This window comes from Sitophilus oryzae, unplaced genomic scaffold (assembly GCF_002938485.1).
Source record: "Sitophilus oryzae breed Bouriz unplaced genomic scaffold, Soryzae_2.0 scaffold_172_pilon_pilon, whole genome shotgun sequence".
Lineage (NCBI taxonomy): Eukaryota > Metazoa > Arthropoda > Insecta > Coleoptera > Curculionidae > Sitophilus > Sitophilus oryzae.
Genome location: NW_022146424.1, coordinates 2387056 through 2405484, shown reverse-complemented (window position 1 = coordinate 2405484; position 18429 = coordinate 2387056). Strand labels below are relative to the sequence as shown.

General features: G+C 31.1%; 2 protein-coding genes across 6 annotated transcripts in view; both read right to left on the bottom strand.

The window, feature by feature from the left end:
- Positions 1–2589, bottom strand: part of LOC115881505 (protein ECT2) — a 33481-nt gene extending 30892 nt beyond the window's left edge. Inside the window, exons 1-4 of one of the 4 annotated variants that reach the window (XM_030899012.1) lie at positions 2193–2589; positions 1654–2003; positions 655–867; positions 446–589 (exon numbers count right to left, since the gene is read on the bottom strand). In XM_030899012.1, coding sequence (XP_030754872.1) covers positions 446–589; positions 655–867; positions 1654–2003; positions 2193–2277 — 792 coding nt within the window. In that variant the 5' untranslated portion in view covers positions 2278–2589. The remainder of the gene's footprint in view (positions 1–445; positions 590–654; positions 868–1653; positions 2004–2192) is intronic. The other 3 variants (XM_030899013.1, XM_030899014.1, XM_030899015.1) reach the window with 3 other exon arrangements.
- Positions 2590–3064: 475 nt separating this feature from the next.
- LOC115881730 (choline-phosphate cytidylyltransferase A-like) overlaps positions 3065–18429 on the bottom strand; it is a 36930-nt gene continuing 21565 nt past the window's right edge. The window contains exons 3-7 of one of the 2 annotated variants that reach the window (XM_030899347.1): positions 15805–16030; positions 12556–12785; positions 9679–9983; positions 7312–7578; positions 3065–5182 (exon numbers count right to left, since the gene is read on the bottom strand). In XM_030899347.1, coding sequence (XP_030755207.1) covers positions 7335–7578; positions 9679–9983; positions 12556–12785; positions 15805–16030 — 1005 coding nt within the window. In that variant the 3' untranslated portion in view covers positions 3065–5182; positions 7312–7334. Of the gene's footprint in view, positions 5183–7213; positions 7579–9678; positions 9984–12555; positions 12786–15804; positions 16031–18429 lie in introns of those variants that run through there. The other variant, XM_030899346.1, reaches the window with a different exon arrangement.

The window sequence follows — 18429 nt, the reverse complement described above, 5'->3', positions numbered from 1 at the left end:
TTAAAAAAAATACATCATAGCAACAAGATTTCCAATAAATAATAAAAGTTATTGATAAAAATTAAAAAGGACAAAAATAATTAGACAAGAGAATCAAATAAAAATGTAAAAAATAAAGAAAATTGCTATGAATAGCATTATATGTATGTTGATAAAAATTAACTAATCTGACAGAAAAGAATTAAAAAAATGCTTGTAATGCTTCTCTAAATTATTAAAAATAAAACTCAAATTTCACTACATTTTACTAGTTAATAATTTCACTATTTACTGGTTTACTGATACAATTGGTTTAAATTTAATGCCTATAAATAATTTACAAGTACCTATCAAAGAAAAATTGTAAATAAAAACTAAATAAACTGTTAGTTCTAACTACTAAAAACACAACCGTTGTCTTAAAAAATAATAAAAAAATTAGTTAAATTTTAAAAAAAATACTTACAACATGAGTACAGTTTGGATCGTCCACGGAAGTTATTAGTCCACCATTTGCTTCCAAAACTTCTGTCATATGACTTTTTTCTTCCTCTGGGAAGCCCAGAAAACATACCTTTGCCCCATGGAAAGGTTTCAATTTATACTTGCTCTATAACAACAGTAAATATATGAAAAAAAAACACTAATACAAATGGTAAACACTATTTAACTTACCACAAAAGAATCCACAGATGAACTAAAATCTAAATCACATCTATGATCCCAGCTGTCGACAACCCACTGCAAATTCATGACAGGTACTTTAAAAGTGGATGCATATTGGTACTTGTCACCCCCACAACTATTGGCAATCAGATGTGTCACTTTGGCTGTCATATCTCTTCGTATGGAACCGCCCATATGGTGAATTAGGGGTACCAGTTTGGTCTGAACCAAAGAACAATAATCAATAGTAAGTTTGTAAATACTATGTGTAAATTATGTTACCAGACTGTCTGGCGTAAACAATTTTACTTCAAAACTAATTTTTTAATTTGGGGTTTATCAAATATATTGGTGTTTTATCAGTAATTGTTATGAAACAACAATCGTAAAACAACACTAATAGATATAATACATGAAAAACAGTTTGTACGGGGGTAACTTTGTATGAAACAAATTGATTTACAAGATTTATCATTTTTTTACAACTTCTCATTTGCAATTCAAAATTTAATTAATTTAAAAATCTAGAAAATAACTAAAGCATGAGCTTTTCCATACATGTTTAGCTATGAGCTATTAAATCATAAAGAAATAAATATACTTTTTAAACTTATGGATTAACCCCCATATACATTGCTATTATCTGTAAACATACTGGGTATTTATTATTTATTTTAATAATCAATTAATTTCTTAATAAACGCTCACTTCAAAGTACAGAAGCTGTTTAAAATCATTATCTCTATCAGTGTCATTATTTTTTATTTCTACACGAAATAACAAAAACTTTGTAAAGTGGCCATGTGCCGCAAAATGATAGGTACTTTATGGACTAGATAACCCCTCCAAGGAAAGTTTGAGCGGTACTTTTTGATGATATTTTACAATACATAAAATCTAAACGACAATCATTTTTTTATTATTATTAAACAAACTACAGAGGAAAATATACCGTTGTTTATAGTTTAAAGTTTGTTTGATATATCTGTTACTTAAAATATAACTTACCAATTCATCTTTATTTCTAAATCCTGTAAAACATACGACAACTCCTCTCATAGCAATATTAAAAAGAGGCCTTGTGTTATCTGGTAATTCTTTCTTTTCCTTAGCAGCTAATTGTTGTAATGCCGTAGGCCCTAATATAGTTTGTCTCGATTTACTTAAAGCATTATAAATATCACCCTCAAAACTATCAATAATGTAGTATGTGCAACACGAATCATCGAAAACATATTCAAATCCGTTCACTGAAGTAACTACAGGTACTCCAAACGATTCTGCCACTGAATGTAGTTTAGTATCACTCGCTAGATTCCCAATAAGACATATTCTTCTATCAGCAGCGCATAACGGTTCTAAAAAAACCCGTGATTAAATGTTTCAATTGGCACTTTGTTGATATACAAAACGTAAAGTGTGGGACTGAACTGTTTTTACATAGTTTCAAGCTAATTAACCTTGGGTAAATCAACATAACCTGTGAGGACTTTAAATAACAATTTAATCCCGAACTTTAGCTTTGTAGGAATTGGATCTTCGTATACCTCCGTCGTTTTTATACGTATCTTCACCATTGGAATCACTGCAAACAGATCCTTGTGATTGTATTTGAGCGTTATTTTCGTCCATTTTGGCCCTCAATTTTAGTTACAGAAGCTACAATTCAAAACACAAAAAAAACGTCCGCACTAACAATAATCGAACTGAAACGTTATCTCCATAAATTCTGCCTTAGTATACCTTTTGGTGTTAGAAATTTAAGGAATAAAAAGGACATTTTATTGAGAATTTCACTTTTAGGTTGGCAGAAAAATGCATCATCTGAAATTTTGAAGTTTGAAGTTGAAATTTGCGATTTCATTGGTCAGTTAAATTTCGGTTACTTCCGCCGGTGGGCGACTTTGCAACACATCACGGTAATTCTCTCTTCACGTCATCGCAGTTTTTAAAATCATATGATTAATATCATTTCATTTATAATTTATAATCTATTAAACAAACAAATTTGAAAAATAAATAGAGGCACACCTTGAAAAAATTATCTTGATTAAAAGGATATTTACATTAGATAAAATTAACAAATATTGACTATTTAAAATGATGTTTACATCACAATAGAATTGACTAGGACAAGCATATTGAAAAGCCTTTAATAGAACAAAGATAGCAAATAGCAAGTCGGCGACGTAAAATATGAATTCATTGAATACTTTCAGTCAGCTTTCAGTTATTTTTAAATTTTTATTCAATATTCTAGCTTGGCAATTACAGTACAATTTTTACCAGGAAAAACTTTATCTTTGTTGACTAATTTTTTACTATTGAATATTGACGAATAAAAACATATATGAGGTCATATGTTATTAATAATTTGATTAATAATAATATATAGAAAAGGTAAAATAAAAACCGTATCTTTGCTTATAAATCGTATATTTTCCTTGCATTTATAAATAACACAAAACAGTATAAACATTCTACAAAAATAGTTCATCCTTTTGTAGAAATCAGATCACAAGAAAAAATAAATACAAATCAGTGAATATTTCTTTGGAAGTATTTATAAGGATGATACAAATATACTTTTTCTAAAGTCTGAGACACAAAAGATTTCGACAGACTACAGACGACATTCAAAAATTCACAGAAAACACAATTTACCCGTAGAATAAAATGACAGACACAACTGTCATGTATCGTCTCGTTGGACAGACTATATATTGATCATATACATCCTTATTAATACTGTATGTTTCTTTTCAAACAAAAATGTCTTTTTTGGTATTCTGAGAAGTAGTGTGGTAATTTAATTATACACTATGTACCATATGATCGAAAAAAAAATGCGTAACAGATGCCTTTAAAATAACAATCGATGATAACTTATTTTTTCCATAAAAATTATTATTTTTAAGAAAATTTTATGTCAATTTTTAATAAATTATATAATATATTAAAGGTTGACCAGAAAAAACTTATTACCATTAATTGATATTTCAAAGGAAACTCTAACGCCGTTTTTTTTCAATCATATGGTATATTGAATTCACAGTACACAAAGCAGAAATAAATAAGTTGTATTATCAACGTTCCAGATAGATATTTCTAAAATGTTCTTTCAATGCCCAAAAATGCCACTTTAAATATCTTGGCACTAACTCTACCCTGAGTTAGTTTAAAAATAGGTAACTAAAATCAACCTAGTTCACACCAAATCAACAAATATTCATTATTATTTATTTGAATAACAAGATAACAATAGTAAAACAATATGATCGAATAAAAAAAGCGTCACAGTACGCTTTGAAACGACGATCAATTTTTTTGTCAAATAAACAAAGTGAAATTAGCTGTCCTAATTTTTGCTGTTAAGTATGAACAACACCTCTTCCTCTTCTACTCAATATACTATATAAATAAAAAAAGTGTCAGCTTTGACTTGGAAATGATGCAATCGATTGTCATTTCTAAGCCAACTTAACGCCGTTTTTTTTACTGGATAAAATCATTTTTAAAACATCATTTTTACTGTAAGTTTTATTATATTGAGGTGTAATTTTTTATTGAGATTTGATTCATCCCACGAAATTTAGATCAATGATCGTCTTTTCAAAGATCACTATGACGCCGTTTTTTTCGATTGTACGATAGTTCGAACCAAGAATATAAGAAAGCAACTATAAATATACATTTTAGAACTATGAATCTGGATTTTGTGTTATTACTACATATTTTTTAAAAATAAAACTTGTATAACATACGGTACAAAATTTCTTTTTGTGTATAAACTATACACAGTATTTCTATTTATTATCTAAAACGTGCAACAAGCATTGTGAACATTATTTTCAAAAAACCCAAATAACTGCAACTAGGTATATAGCCGTTTAATTATTTTTAAAACTTGTTCCCAAAAAAAAATTGAAACAATTCAGAACATTTGGTCCTTGAATTTTGAACTTGTTTCAAGTTTTTTTTAACAAGAACACCCTATATAACAAGATTTCTCTAAATATTCTTGGCAATTTTTTATATTATTTTGGTAAAATGTTATAATTTCCCTACAATAAATAAATTAGTTTCAAACCCTGTGTGGAACAGTACTAAAACACTAAAAGAAAAATATAAAAACTTTAACATTATTTTACATACAAAGGATCACTTTTTTACAAGGGCTTGGCATATTACTAAGCTTTTTTGGAGTTATCACAATCGCAATATTAATACTATCCATAAAATAATTGCATCAAATACCAAACGAGTCCAGGTTGGCCAAGAATTTTTTTCGATCATACGGTTATTATATGACCAATAAATTAAAACAGAATATTTGATGCATGACCATTGCAATTTTAGTTCTTCATGTTATCATTCAGTGCTCAGAAATGGTACACTACATACGACCTACTGTAATAATAAAATTTCAAGTGATTTATTCAAAAAATTGCTATATTTTGTATAATAATATATAAAAGGAATGGTATATTTCAATATGCAGCCCTCGGCAATAACACTTCAATATCATTCTCCTAATCTAAAAAAATAAAACAAAAAAAATAGACAAATTGAATAATTTAATAAAAAGAAAATAAATAATTTTTTCCTAACCGAAAATTTCGAACTGAAAAGGCAAAGTTTCGTACATCATCCACGTAATTTGATTATCTAAAAAAATATTATGTAATTTACTTTGTTCCATACCTACATTACGGAATATATTATAATTTATTTTTACATATTTTTTACATGCAAACATATACTTCTGAAATTCCTTTCATGCATACAAATTCGAAATAAAAAGTATTTTCTAAAAATAAATTAACAAAAATATAACTAAAAAATAAATACACTATCGAGAATAGGTTGGCTTGAAAATTAAGATCGCTGTCATTTCATATATAAAATTATATGACCAACTTGACGGATTTTTTTTCGAACATATGGTTAATCCATAAAACAATGATGATTACGTCAGTTAGGACATGTAACGTTCAACGTTACGTCATATTATTGTCGTGCTGTAGTACTGTGGACGTTAGCACTCATTGCACATTGTTAATATATAATTTCGTATAGAATTCTAAAAACAAAAAAAAACTATAGATGTTTTATTTAAAATAAAGAGCAATTTGACTGCCATTTCAGGATAATCAGAAGTGGGAAAACCAGAATGTGGGAAATGTTTAAAAAAAACACCTTGAAATATTAGAAAAACATTTAGAAATTTGTATCTAAACTATATTCAATTTTTTTTAATAGATCAACTGCATAAAAATTCCTATATATACAGGAAATAAAATGAAAAATAGAAAGTAGAAAGGTTCGTATACATTTACGTCCTAAAATGCTTCGTTTTGGAACAGGTGTTTATGTACAGGGTGGTCGAAATTGGTGTTTTAACAGAGAAAACCTATTTCCTGACTAGATAGAGTAAAACCGACATAGATGTCATGGGCTCGATTTCTGAGACACGATTAGTGGCCTAAACCGCCTGTTGATATTTTCACTGCCAACAAAGATACGGGGCCTTTTTGAATTTTTTACCATTTGGAAAATTGCTCATAACTTTTGTATTTCGCGGAATAATAAAATTCTGTAAAAACGTTCTTAAGGCACTTTTTTAAGCACAATTCAGTGGCGTAGTCAGTTTTTTTCTATACATGCTCTTTTTGTCAGAAATAATAAAAAATATAATTTTTTAAATGGAAATCATAGTTGGCTATGAACTTAAAAAAATGCTGGCGTTTAACTCTTTCCAACGATATAAAGATATGTGTATTTATTTCTAAGAATGAGAGAAATATTAGGTTTTTTTATCTTTGTATCGAAGCAGGCCTTGATTTTGTGTTGAACTAGTTGCCTAATTATTTTTTATCACAATTTAATATTCTATGACTATTCGGTTTTCCGATATCTCTCTAATAACTGTGCCGGTCAGGCGCTGTGCACAATTTTAGAGGCCATAAGTGGGCGTGCTATGTGCGCAAACTAGTAACCTAACTAAGAAAATTGGAACCACGAAAAACAATAAAGAAAAAACAAAGATTATAATCTGTATAATCTGTGATAAAACTTCCTAAAAAATCTATCTGAGAGTAATTAAGTTTTTTGCTAAATATGAAAATTTGTAATCAATAAACACTAAAACTGCATATTTTGATTTTTTTTTTCACTTTTCAAAGCTTTCTCATATATGAATTATTGAATTGAAAAAAAATACTCTCAGATAGTTTTTTTTTAGGAAATTTTATGCTCTACAAGAATTCGCGATGTAAATTTTTTTTATCGTAAACCGTTTCCAAGTTATGGTACTTTTAATGGAAAAATATTTTTTTACGTGTTATTTACATGGAAAACTTTGAATGTTCACCAACACCTTTTAAAATTGAGCTAAAAATGCTGCCTTCCGGGGATATTTTTCTCTCGGTTATTAGATTCATTTTAACCCATAAATTCCATAGGTTAATTTTTTTGTCTCACCCTACAAAGCATTTTTAGGACACGATTTGATACGAACTTTTTTAATTATTTTTTTTTAAGTTTCCCGATTAAAATCCGTAGAAACTTTGCCTTTTCTCACATACACGCACTCAAACCGCCAAAAAAAATTAAATAACTCCTCCCTCCGCGCTCTAGGTATACCCATCATCCGACTATACCTACACGTCGACGCGCCGGCCACTCGTCTAGCTCTGCGCCGACGCGAAGCTGTCCTCCTCGTCGCTGTAGTCGTCGTGGTTGTTGTAGAGGCTGACGCGCGAGGTGCTGCGCGACGCGCGAGATTCGTAACGGGGGGTTTTCCTGGGGGGGATGCCGTCCTCTAGGAACTGGTAGTCGCCATTGGACGAGGGGGTGCTCGGCGTGGGGGATCCGGGGGGACTCAGGGCGCTCAGGATCTTGTCTTTGCTCTCCTGCCAGATATTCGTCAACCTGTAAGATGTTTTTCTTTATGTACAGGGTGGTCGAAATTGGTCTGTTTTAACAGAGAAAACCTATTTCCTGACTAGATAGAGCAAAACCGACATATAGATGTCATGGGCTCGATTTCTGAGAAACGTTTTATGGTATAAACCGCCTGTTGATATTTTCAGTGCCAACTGAGATACGGGTTCTTTTTAAATTTTTTAGCATTTTGAAAATTGCCCATAACATTTTTATTTCGCGGAATAATAAAATTCTGTTAAAAATTATATTGGTTAAAAATGGTAGACAATGGCGAATTGTGAAATAAAATATCTTCTTGGCATGACCAAGACTGTAATGAACTTTCGATTTGTATAAACCGATTTTTTTATACAGTGTGAGTCTTAAATAAGTGCAAATATTTTTACGGGTAGTATATTTAGACCCCAGAAACACGATTATGTTTTTTTGCGAAAAAAAATCAAAATTTAAAATTTTTTTAGTTAAAAACATAAATTCTTAATAATATGGCAATATAGGTAGTAGATTAAATTTATAAGAAAAAAAAAACAGAAGAGTGGTTCTCAAAAGCAAAATAACTCTTTTTATAAATTTTCAGAATAAAATAACTCGGTTATTTTGGTCTTATTTGAAAGAGGGTACAGAGAAAATATGTTTCTTTTATCGAGATCTACCAGATCTAAAAATATTTGCACTTATTTAAGACTTACCCTGTATAGTATTTGTTTTCATGCCACCGATTGAGATAAATACACAATAAAGAATATGGCAGCTACATCCGGTTTAGGGAATGCAATCCCGCAAATGCTGGATCCCGCAAATGCGGGATCCCTCTGAGATTTCGCGGGATCAAAGTTGCGGGATTTACCGTGCGGGATCTGCGGGATCGACACGTTACTACTGGGTAAACAAATCGATCTAAATCAAGATCAAACCGCTTCGTTCCGGGCCGATGCGTCGACGCTCGGAACCCGGGGGATTCCCCTTACTGCTTGGCCATTAAAAATAAGTGAAACAAACAGGTTAGTTGTTAGATTTCTTTCTTTCTAGCGTATGTGCGTAAGTGAAGAAAAGCGGCTAACTAGTACTTGTGGACAATTTCGTCAAATATACTGCCGGACGTAATTATCGGGACAAGCAAAATTTTAGGGTAAATTTAAAGTTAAATATCTCTTGAACTAAAAAAGATTTTGGGATGCGGTTTGGACCAGGTTTTAGATGCATCTATTGTGATTAAGATGCTATGTGGTTTTCGAAAATATATTTAGAGAATTCCCGTATACAGGGTGTTTTATAAGAGTGTGAAAATTTGATCAAGAATCTTTTTTACCGCAAATTTACAATTTTTAAAAAATCGAAATTTTTACCAAGTACGACTAATCTGTATTGAAATTACAAAAAAAAATTGATCGTTTTTTAAATATTTTTTTGTTGGGAAAAGGACGATATTTTTAAAAAAGGAAACGAAAATACGATATTTTTTCGGAAAATATGCATTTTTAGTCATACATATTGTCCTAAATGGTACAAAAAGCTTTGTACATTCTGCATATGCCAAAAAATTATTGTAATAGAGATCTAAAAGCAGATAACTAACACAAGTTAAAAAAAACTTTAACATCACAATAATATTTTTATTTATAAAATAAGTATATAAATTATAATAAAATTTAAGTTTATTTAATATTAAATATATTTTTTGAACACTCTGTACACATCGGTCCAAATTTCTGTACAGCTAGTTTAAGATACACGCTATATCAATTAATTGTGGGCCTATGCAAAATGTACAATGCCTTTTGTACCATTTAGTACCAAATGTATGACTATTGTTTACAATTGTACCGCAATTTTGCGGATCCGCGGGATTGATTGCTTTAATCCCGCGGGTTTGTGGGATTGAAATTTTGGTGCGGGATTGCATTCCCTAATTCGGTTAAACCGGATATGCTAAAAAGTAGAAAATATTTAAAAAAATAAATACACCTAAAAGTAACCGTAATTTGAATCATTCAAATCTGTATCTAAATTAGATCCTTATTTTTTTTTTAATAAATCATTTGCGAAAAAAAACTAGGTATGCAAATATTACGTTTTATAGCTTACCTTTCGGCTCCAAACAGCAACAAAAAGCTCTCGATAAAATCCCTAGATTTTTCCTCCCATTTCGCGATCATATCGTCTTTTCTCTCACCGATCGAATCCATCACCCGTTTCCCTTTGTCTTTCAACTCGTGCATTTTGTTCTGCAACCGAATTTTCTTCTCGCTTAGATAGGAAATGTTGAGGTCCTTTGCCGAGTACCCTCGAGCCAGGTTTCTTCTCACGTAGATGTCGTAATCGCGTACTATTCGAGCTACTATGTCCGACGTGGACACTCCTTCCGTACGTTCAGTCGCTACAAACATACCCTAAAAAAGAAAAATTGCACAGTCTACTTGATATGGGTCTACTAAAGAAATTTCAAGAATGCAACTAGCTTCTACGTCCCACTAGTCAACTCGCATACCCAACAATGTTGCCGTTTGTTGTCCCTTAATTTCATGATTTTCAATTGTCAGCTAGACACTAGAGACAGAGAAGCTAGAGACGTTTATTTCAAAGTTGATTGTTATTTGGTTTATTTTGTTAGAACGTTCTTAATAGTAAATCAGAATATCAGATAAAGCAAGAATAAGTGAAATGAATACCAAGTTTTGTGCATTTTAGTGTAGGCTGTTTATTCTGTTATTAGAGATTTAAAATCTACTTGTTAAAAATTAAATTCAAATATTTTTATTCCATTTAGGTATTTTTATTTTTATATAAGAAAATATATTTTTGAATTCAAATATTATATTTTATTTATTTTGAGAACACCGTGAATTCAATTTTTCTGCTGAGGAAAAGTTCATGTAAGTCATCTTTAAATCTACAAAATCACATATAAGACATTTTTTTCTAATATTTTGTACAGGGATATTGCTTTATTATTTAAACCACAGATTAGGTATCCTACAAGTATACAGATAAAAATCTTGTCCCTAATTCGTGGTACGAAAATAGTTTTTTATGACGATGTGCAAATTAGTAAAATTTCCTGTGCGCAAAAATAAACTCGCGTAAAATAACAATAAACAGCGTAATAGAGAGATATCGCTAAACCGAATAGCGTGCATGGAAGTTAATAAGGCCAGGTGTTATTTCCTTTACGTGAGGTGGTATTAACTCTCTTCATTTATAGTTATCGGATCGGAAAGAATTCTGTTCGCGTCGCGTCCGCTATTTAAACTTAACCTAACTTTGAATTTAAAACTTTGAAATTGTTTTGTTTACCAGGTATTTTAAAACTAAAGGGCTAAAGTACTTATTTCCAGTGCTTTATTGATCAACGTCTGCCAATGGGTTTGGGGCAACAAGCAACAAATTCTCTTAGAAGGGCTAAGTCTGCTGTAAACCTAAGCCTCTTTGGTAATACCGCCTCTTTATATAGGTTCTTTAATATTGGAAGAGGTGGAATCCATATTTTGGGCCATATTTATATAATTAAAACTAATCCCAGCTACTTAAATATCAGATTACCTAATAAAACTAAGTAATAATTCAAAACAATTCAAACATAACCTAAAATAAAATCTCGCCGGCCGGCCCAGGTTGTAAATACCCGCACATGCCCATTTAAGCAATTTTTAAACGTTATTTAGAAATAGCGCTTGGTGTAATTTATCCGCAAATTACATCAGGCGGTACCGTTATTAGCGGGTGTTGCATTAAAAATTGACTCGCGCATATCGTAACCATGATAAGGTACGCGTCAATACTGCATGACGCTATTCGGTTTTCCGATATCTCTCTAATAACTGTGCCGGTCAGGCGCTGTGCACAATTTTAGAGGCCACAAGTGGGCGTGCTATGTGCGCAAACTAGTAACCTAACTAGTGCCCGATTCCGAAAATTGGAACCACGAAAAACAATAAAGAAAAAACAAAGTTTATAATCTGTATAATCTGTGTTTAAACCATCACCTGTTCTATGATTATCCCTCAATCAAGAATATTACGGTCAAATTTTCTATTCTTAAAGAGGACAAAGAGAGACACAGTCAAAGTTTATGCACCATCATTACTAATATCCTGGATGACAATGCGTAACACTTGACTCTGCCTCACTTCTTCGATAATTTGGTCAATTACCTTGTGCCACTTGTGCATGTGATTTTAAATACCATGCTAAACACTTCTTTGCACTATAATGTTTAGTACAAATTTCGCGGGTAAATGCATATACATTAGTTTTTAAAGGTGCTATTTCCTCTATCTGATTTGGATGAATTTTTTTAACGTGTTTCCGAAGCACACTAAAACACACAAAACTGCGATTACATTCGCAGCAAACACTGCTGTTAGAAATACTGGTATTCATTTCACTTATTTATTAACCAAATAAATTATATGGAGAATGTCATCGATGTTCATTGTCTCATGTCTTCATGTCATGTCTTGTATATGTACACCCAATTGTGTAAACCGTTCATAAAATAAGGCGACAGCAAACGGCAACATTGTTGGGTATGCGAGTTGACTAGTGGGATGTAGAAGGTAGTAAGAATGCAGACACAATATTGAAGTATGATTATTATAGTACAATTTATTATAAAACACATTTGAATAGTGTCCACGTGGACCTTGTGGACGGCGTGTATGTCACCGCAAAACACACTCTCAACTTGCAAATTTGTCGAATTTTTACTCACAAGGTGCATCGTCTAATTTTTATACGCGAACGGTAGTAGACCGAGCTTGGAGAACAATGCAATCGTTATTGGAAAAATAGTTGTGTGATTTTATTACTCTTTATTGTTGTCCTTAATTTTTTAATTTTTATAAAGATTAAGTGCCATTTTTGTGATTTCTATATAAGTAAAGATTGCTCCTGGCTCCTTCATTTTTATTTTTAAATATTTACAAAATAAATTTAAAAGACTTCAATGTATTTGATATTTACCTTTGCCTTCCACGGGGCGTAAATGTCATTGGTGTCGTCGGCACCGTATGGAATGTCGTCATGAGCGATGAAGTCGATTTTATTCTTTTCCACGAAAGCGTCGTCCAGCTCCCATGGGGCATCCCTCACTATCTCATCCACGTACCGACAATGTCGCACGGCCTCGTATCGCTCCTGTTCGTTCATCACGGTGCGACCTTTTTTACTGTGGGTCAGCCTGTCACTACAAACTGAAACGAATACGAGATAAGAAAACTATTTACTGATAATGCGCAGATGCTAAGCAGAATTAGCACTTTGTCTCTATAAAGTGCGGATTACAACAGGCCTCTTGACAAGACATATGGCTGTCAAGTGCTACCTGAACAAGCGCGACCTGTATCAAGGAGGTCTTTGCTACAGACTCCTCTGTGATAAAGCTCCTGAAACAGTCGTGCAGAAAAATAAGGATAGAAAAAATATTAGGATATTAATTATTAATTATTAAGGATAGAATTAATATTATTATTTTATATTCGGAAAAAATAAGGATAGAAAAATAATATAACAGACGAACGTCTTTCAAAACACAAACACACTTAGATCCATTTTAACACAAACTAAACCAATGAACACTGGACAACAGAATTTATTTAAGAAAGGGCGACTTTCATAAATCTAAGATTTGTCAGCATTCATGGGACACAGGGCACAGAGTAGATTTTGGAAACAACGCAAAAATTATAATGAAAGAAGAGATCAAGATAGCCTCTAAAAGAAAAATAAAAGAGGCATTTTTAATACCATCTTATAAAAATAAATGTATTACTCATCTGTAGATGTTAGTTATGTATGGCAATCGCTTCTTTGATTTTAAAGAACATAACATAAATAAACATAACAGACGTAAAAACTAAAAACAAATTAAAAATAATCATACAGAAAGTTTGAAACTTTTTGGTTTTACCTTATTAAGTAATTGTTATCAGGTAGTAATAGTTAATTTTGAAGTTTAACTTGATATTATGTCATTTTAACAGAACGTCAATGGTTTTTGTAGACGTATCTGTTTTAAAAAACCAAAGTGTTTTCGGATAGTTGCATTTAGATATTTTAATTTTTTTTTCTTTGTTCTTTGTGTTTTTTTTTGCTTCCGACGCACAGTAGGCAATATGTCCAAACCAAGTTGCAAAAAATAACATCCACAGTTAGCATTTATGGCAATAACATTAGATTGGAAACATATTAGTTAAGAGGAAACCACATAAAACTAACAAAAAAACATATTCGGAGTCTCTTTCGAGGGAGCTAAAACGAACTTTGCGCAAAACCACCATTTTCAGTTAATTTGTGTCCAATAACTGCCTTTTTCTACAATTTTTAAATGGTAGGCGTTGCATTCAAGTGACACAGTATTATAACAATTGAATCGGACGATTTTTAGCTTTGCTGTCAATAATTATTGTGAAATTGTCATAACAGTGTTTTACGTAGACTCCCGATTTGCAGTAAATTTAATGTCAAGGTAAGTAAAAAGTATCTTTTATTTTGATTTTGGATAAAAAAACTAGGTAAAGGTCAAAAGTAGAACATAATCATTTAAGGTTTTTGATAGTGGCATATATTCTGTCTTAGAAAAGTTGAGTGAAAAAAATCATAAAAAAATCCGAACATTAAACATTGGAAGCTCACAAGCCTCCATGCGTATGTGTATAGTAAGATCCTTTATGTGGATACCATAAATTCAATTGTTATAGTAGCTAGAGAAGAACAACTATATAAAGTTACGTTGTTTTTTTCTCAAGATTTCCGAAGAGGTATGTCATAAATGTCAAATGACATTTTTTGACAAATTGACAAATTTTGACAGTACCAAATTTTTTAAATTAAATGAAATGGATTCTTCTTTCAGATTTAAAAATGTGCACTTCGTGACCATTGCATCCAGCTGTTATAAAACAAAATATCAGTAAATAGTAAATGGTAAAATAAAATTTAGATATTTTTAATAGGTATAAGTTCTGTTATTTTCTAAATCCTCATTGTTTAATTCTCAGAATACACTTATTTAAAATATAATCATAAAATATTGTTCACATATTGTCTGGTATTATTAGAGACCAAACTTATTGAAATGACAATCTTGAATAGATTGGATTAGTATACTCAGGGTTTTCTTTTATACATTGACACCCCCTTTATCTTTTTTATTTGACGTTTCTGAAAACTGCCTCAAATGAAAGTGGTTTTGAATAAATTTGCCAAAAAGTCTGGGCATGGTTCAACTATCTTATATCAAATTAGGTATAGAAGAATATATAAACAATGGCATAGGCTATGCTACATAAAAGTAGTTAGGATTTTTAGGAGAAAATAAAAATCAAATTGGGTACTAATTTGAAATAAGAAAGTTGGGCCACGCACAGGATTTCTAAGGCACCCTGTATATGCAAAGAAGACTGTTTTGAAAAATATATTCGAGACCATTAAACTTTTATTCAAGACACTTTTTTCGAAAACGTCGAATAAAAAATATACAGAGGATGTCAATATATAAAACAAACCCTGTATATGCCGGAGGAGTAATAATTGCTCAATATTTGTCTGTTTCATCTTGGCTCTGCCAAAAATCGTAAAATTTAGTGAAATATAAAATATTCTTACCGCCTTTTGGTAGCTGTATTAGTCAATAGATTTTTCCCATTTTATGAATCCCCCCCACCACCCCCAACCACTCCCAAGTCAGCCAAAACTAACTGGGTTCACGGGCTACTAGCATAGAATGTTTTTACCAAATTTGAATTAAATCGTACAAAAAAAGAATTTTTGCAACATACTTCTGGATTTTTGCCCACTGTGCGACGACGGAAAGAGATAATACTTTTCGAAACGTTAAGCATTTTTTGTCCGTTAGGCAAATTTGTTTATTAGTCAGCCACTGCTGACAATTAGTCTTCGTTGAATTAACGCAGCAGTGTTTACAAAGAATAACTATTTTATATTGTAAATTTTATACCCATAGGACTTTTTTGGAAAGACCTTCTATTTGGGAAAGCAACGGATGAAATATGCTCCCATATATTAAGGACCTGCACAAGTTGCTGTAGGACAGAAGAGTGGGGAGACAGAAGAGTGGGGGAAGGCACAGAAAGAACACAAACACAATCACAGAACACAATAGACCTTAAAGGTCACAGTGGCTCCGGCACAGGACAGCCTTTTATTATTGGAAAAATAAATATTTATTAAAAATCTAGATTGATAACTTACTTCCAACGATCAAATAAACATTGGGAAAGACGTTCTTGGCTTGCATCAACTGTCTGGCGTGACCTTGATGGAACAGATCGTAGATTCCGTCTGCGTAGACTCGCACGGGTCTAGGTGCGTTGCCTAAGCGCGCCATCTCGTAGGAGATGCGCTGAGTATAATCACAGAGATTCCTAGCTCGTTCAGCTAAAAGTTCGTCGCTGAAAGGAGCTTCTGCACAAGTCGACTGAAAAAAAAATGAAAATAAAAATATATATTTTTTTCTGTTTCGTAGTAACGGCGTCCAGTTGGCTTAGAAATAACAATTGATGGCATTATCTATATAATTTTAAATATAAAATGACAGCGATCTTCATTTCATAGCAATCTTCACCATATTGTATTAGTGTTCTTATGTGTCAATGATATAGTGAGTAGTTCAATAATATTGGGTCTTTTTCAAAATTTTATTTTTATTTTTTCAGACAGAAAAAAATAAATTTGGTATGTTAGTATATGACATATATCAGTATTGATTGCCGTATTCAATTATTTTCGGTCACTTCCTGTTTCGCCGGAAATGATTACAAGTTTTGATTTTTAAATGGTACCCTCGGTATATATTTACTTTATTTGATAGAAAAAAAAAACATTCTAAATACATAGCGACATATCATATGTCAACTTTTCATATTTTTGCTTAAAAAACTGAATTTTAAATTTCAATATAGTGTGTCACAACAATAAATATAATGACAACTTGACTCGAACTGCCAAATTATTCGTTAAAAAAATGCTTTTTCCAAATATGCTAATAAGCCACCCTCGTTCCATTTGAAAAAATGAGTTAAAATTAAAAATACGATTTGGGCATCTTTCAACCCACCAGGATAAGACACGAAAAACAGTAAACTATCCAATTATACTACTTTTCCAAAGCTCCTTGATTAAAAATAAGTGGTTTTAACACAGCCATGGCACCCTAAATTGAAATTTAAAATACTATTTTATTTTAATTGAAAATGGCAAGTTGACATATAAAATGTTATTCTATTCAGAATATCATTTTCAATCAAATAAATTTAAAAAATACCAATTGTACGAACAGGAAATGACCGAAACTAGTTGAATACGTCAATCAATCATGATTTATGTCATATAATAAAATTCCAAAACTCGTTTTTTATCTGAAAAAATAAAAAAAGTTATGGGTCACATGAAAAACACCCGGTATAGGTCGTTTTCATCTATTGTTTTAATTATTCCTAGAATTTAAAAAAAAAAGCGAAAAAACTTCTATCATTAGACCACTTTCATTACATTATACAAATGAAATAGGTCTAGATACTATTTCTTAAATATAATTGAAATTAAGAAATAATTAAAAAAGCTTCTTATAATCTTTGAAACAGTATCTGATGAAGCACATTTTTTTCTAATTACGAAAAAAAGATAACATCGATCACCTTATAACGTAAGAAAATCACCTTATACAATTCCAGAAATATTTCTTAATTCAATTCAATAATTATAATGACTGTTAATTCCAGTATAATCTCCAAAAAAACGTGTGAAACAATTTTAAGACTATTTTTACTGTTTGATATTGAGATTATTGTGACCTTGTTGGGTTGAAATTGATTTAATCAGAATCAATGTCATGATTAGGTTTAAAAAAGCATATGTGCAATTCAAATTAGAGATTTCTAGAATTGTATCAATTAAAATACAATCTATTATGAAATCGTAATCTAAAAAATAGATTGCAATTATTGTTTATTTTTTTTAAACAATGTAAAACAATACAGGTTATGAAATACAATATACTTAGGATTTTAATAATTAATTATATTTTTTTTGTATAAATCACCCACTTTCTAATACTCATTAGATCTAAAACAAAAATTCAATATACAGGGTGGTCCAAATTGTATTCGTGAAACTTCGGCAGCATATTCTACCGATAAATATAAGTAAAAAAGTTCGTATTTTTCTACACATGTCCAAAACGAAGCAGTTTAGGACATGATTACCGAAGTTTCCTGAATACAACTCGGGTCAACCTGTATAATTCGAGTAATTTTACATTTTTCTTGACATGTTTCGGAAAATTTTAAAAAACTTTTGAGTGCCACAGATTTATTTATTCTCAACTCCTTGATAGTCTAGTATGGAAGCCTTGCAATGTTGCCACCTCCTACGTTACCCATATTCTGCATATTTATTTCTTCATAAGTACCCAGTAATTTTAATTTTCTACAGTAGAAATTACAAAAATTAATTTTAATTATATCAGTGGCATTACTAATAATTTTAGAAAGACGTACTGATTTTCTTTAACACACACTAATACATGTTTACAGTTATTTTCAACTGAAATCAATTGAAATAACTGAAAGAATAAATCCTAAAAATGATGAATGCAGACTCTCTTACCAGTATCTTATAAAGTATTTGTAATCAAGTTAAAAGTATATTTTTTTGTCCGCGTGGCAACACTGGGCGTCGAATAAACTGGGAGCAGGCGGCTCTCAAAATGTAAGAATTATTCTTTTAATTTGACAAAATTAAATAACTCGGTTATTTTCAAAATGGTAAATACAAAAAATGTTTCTTTTATGCAGATCTACGACCCCACGAAACTGA